This window comes from Echinops telfairi, unplaced genomic scaffold (assembly GCF_000313985.2).
Source record: "Echinops telfairi isolate 266 unplaced genomic scaffold, ASM31398v2 ScPeMD7_7457;HRSCAF=8495, whole genome shotgun sequence".
Lineage (NCBI taxonomy): Eukaryota > Metazoa > Chordata > Mammalia > Afrosoricida > Tenrecidae > Echinops > Echinops telfairi.
The window spans coordinates 17,140,148-17,142,967 of record NW_022111357.1 but is presented as its reverse complement, the minus strand read 5'-3'; the positions used below and the strand labels follow the sequence as shown (position 1 = coordinate 17,142,967).

The 2,820-nt window shown below is 53.6% G+C and overlaps 1 protein-coding gene across 1 annotated transcript in view; it reads left to right on the top strand.

The window, feature by feature from the left end:
* SMPDL3B (sphingomyelin phosphodiesterase acid like 3B) overlaps positions 1-1,033 on the top strand; it is a 38,328-nt gene extending 37,295 nt beyond the window's left edge. Inside the window, exon 6 of the mRNA XM_004705325.2 lies at positions 791-1,033. Within this exon, the coding sequence (XP_004705382.1) occupies positions 791-1,033 (243 nt within the window). The remainder of the gene's footprint in view (positions 1-790) is intronic.
* Positions 1,034-2,820: the final 1,787 nt, after the last annotated feature.

Below are 2,820 nucleotides of genomic sequence, written 5' to 3'. Positions count from 1 at the left end.
TTACAGGAATGGAAAGCTCCCGCCTTTCTCCTGCATAGTGGCTGGCGGTTTTGAACTGCTGACCTTGCAGTTAACAACCCAACACATAACCACCCACTGCCAGGCTCCTCACAAGGAGCCAGACAGGCCTGACGAAAAGGCCAGATGGGCGGGAAGGAAAGGACCCAGCAAGTGCAGTACTGGACAGATGGAACAGCATCAGGCATTTTCCCTCCTATTCCTGCCAGCCTGAGTCCCACAGGCAGCTGGTCGGCTGGCCTCTGCTGCCTGGGCTCAGGCACCAGTGACGCCCTGGGGCCCGCAGGGCTCCTCTGTCACACAGTGGGTTTGCTCACCACTGACATTGGCATTGGCATCATCATCAACATCATCCTCATCAGGGAGGCTTATTTCAAAGGCAGTTTCTGGGCTCCCACTGTAGGCTGAATGAGTATCTATTGATATTTTTTCATACTTGTGCATAAATAAAATCTCTGCTTCCCATCTAGATCGCACTCTGGCCCTTCCCCCTCCCCAGCTTGGACACACTTTCGTTTTAAACGCTTTATTAAAATCGGGTGAAGTTTTCCAGAACAGATTATTTCTCCAGCCAACAATTCATGTACATAAACCGTTCATCCACCCCTCCCTGTGTCTCCCACCTCCACGCCTCCTCTTCCCCTAACTCTTCTCCACTTTGTCCTTGGACAGATGCTGCCTCCGAAATCTCAGGTGCTTGATTAAGGTGTGGATACCTCACCGGCGTTCCCATTGTAGACCTCTGTATTGTTTGGCTTCTAGGTGTGTACAGGGCCTCCGGCAGGGGCTGTTGGTGTGGCGGCAGGAGGTGCCCACCGAGTTTGACCTGGCCTACGCCGACTTCCTCTCCATGGACATCAGCATGCTGCGGCTCTTTGAGACCTTCCTGGAGACGACGCCACAGCTGACGCTGGTCCTAGCCATCGTGCTGCAGAGCGGCCGGGCCGAGTGTTACCAGTGTGAGTGGTGGGCCAGCAGCCAGGGCCCGGCCGGGCTGGGGAGAGACCATGCTTGAGTTAGGTGGCCCTGGGTTCAAATCGAAAGTCTCTAGCTATATGAGTTTGGGCAGGTGACCCGTCCTTTCTGAAGGTCGGTTTGTTCTCAGCTGTAGGTAGACTCAGTGGCTGCCCCTCCCTCAGTGGTGAGGCGATCAGTAGACCGCACAGAGCCCAGTGCTGCCTGGTGCCTGGTACGTTGTGAAGAGAGCAGAGTGGGGCTTCCTGGCATATAATAGGCAGCTTGTTAGTCAATCGTGGATGAAGCATTGAGCTGCTAACCACAAGGTCTGGTTCAAGCCTACCAGTCGCTCCTTGGGAGAAAGATGGTGCTGTCTCTCCCATGAATCTTTTCAGTCTCGAGAAGCCAGTACGGGATTGCTGTGAGTCACTGTGAGCTTCCTGGCAGGGGGTTTGGTTTGAGTGCACATACCCTGCAAGCTTTTATGGAGTTGTTGTTCTGTGCCCATCACTGTAAGGGGGACACAGTCCCTGCTCAGCCAGGATGACAGACAGTAAAGCCATTTCACTGACATCGAGTCGATTCTGATTCATAGTGACCCTGTAGGACAGAGAAGACCCTTCCTCTGGGTCCCAAGACTGATATTATTATGGGGGTCGAACATCTCCTCTTCTTAGGAGCGGCTGGTGGTCTCAGACTGACGCCCTTGCGGTTAACAGCCTGTTGTGCCACCAGGGCTCCAAAGAGTTCCAGAAAAGTGTGTCCAGTGATCTGAAAGGGGAGAGGCAGGCGGCAGAGATTGGCAGGTCTTCAGAAAACCACGGGGAGAATGTGTACTGTGAGGTGCTTCCAGAAGCATTTGCCTGTGAAAGGGAGATGACTCCCTCTGGGTCATGGCAGGCAAGTTAGGACTCTAATTCACGTCCAGTTCAGGGCCCAGGGCTTCCCTCTCACAACTGGAGACTTCCAGGTCCCCTGCTCTGAATACCACAGCTGCCCCTGGAACTCAGACCCTGCTCTGTCATCATGCGCTGTGACCTGGGGAGAGTCTTCTTCCTTGGCCTGTACAAGATGAGGGTTGGACTTGATCTTCAAGGGCCCTTTCAGATCTGCTAGTCCAAGTCTGTAGTAATTTTCAGTCTAAGAACGGCAGTCTTTATGACGGATATTAGCTGGGCACTGTGCAAAATGCTTTACAGGCCAATCCCCAAGAGAAAAGAGGTGCAGAAGGGTGAAGTGACTTGCCCTGGAGTCACCCAGCCTGCAACTGGCCACATGGTTTGTCTCTTTGAGGGACCAGGACCACGTGGGACAAGAGAAGACCCATTTTTGTAGCTAGGTACTGTGTGGTCATCCCCAAGATCAGCTTCCTACCCAGGAAAGCTCCGAGATAAGGGAATTGTAGGCAATCACTGTGTAATAAGGCTGGAGGCAGAAGTGGGTGGGGTGTAACAGAGATAGGTGATGGGAATGCTGGAGGGAGTAGGTGGGGTCAGGAGAGGTGGCTTTGGGAGGTTTTCCAACTGGGACTCAGGACAATGTGGTGGGGCCTAGTCCTGGTCCATCTGGTGTAATAGACAAAGGCTTGTCAAGGCCTGAGAAACCGGCATAGTGGGCCCTGCTGAGACCTAGGGTGGAGTCACTGGCCAAATATCAGGAGCCTTGTGAGGGAGCGTAGTGGGAAGGTAATCCAAAATCCAAACTCACTGCCATCGAGTCGATGCCGACTCGTAGTGACCTGATAGGACAGGGTGGAACTGCCCCTGTGAGTTTCTGAGACTAGCTCTTTCCGGCCGTTGGGAGCCCCATCTTTCTTCCACAGAGCGGCTGGTGGTTTTGAACTGC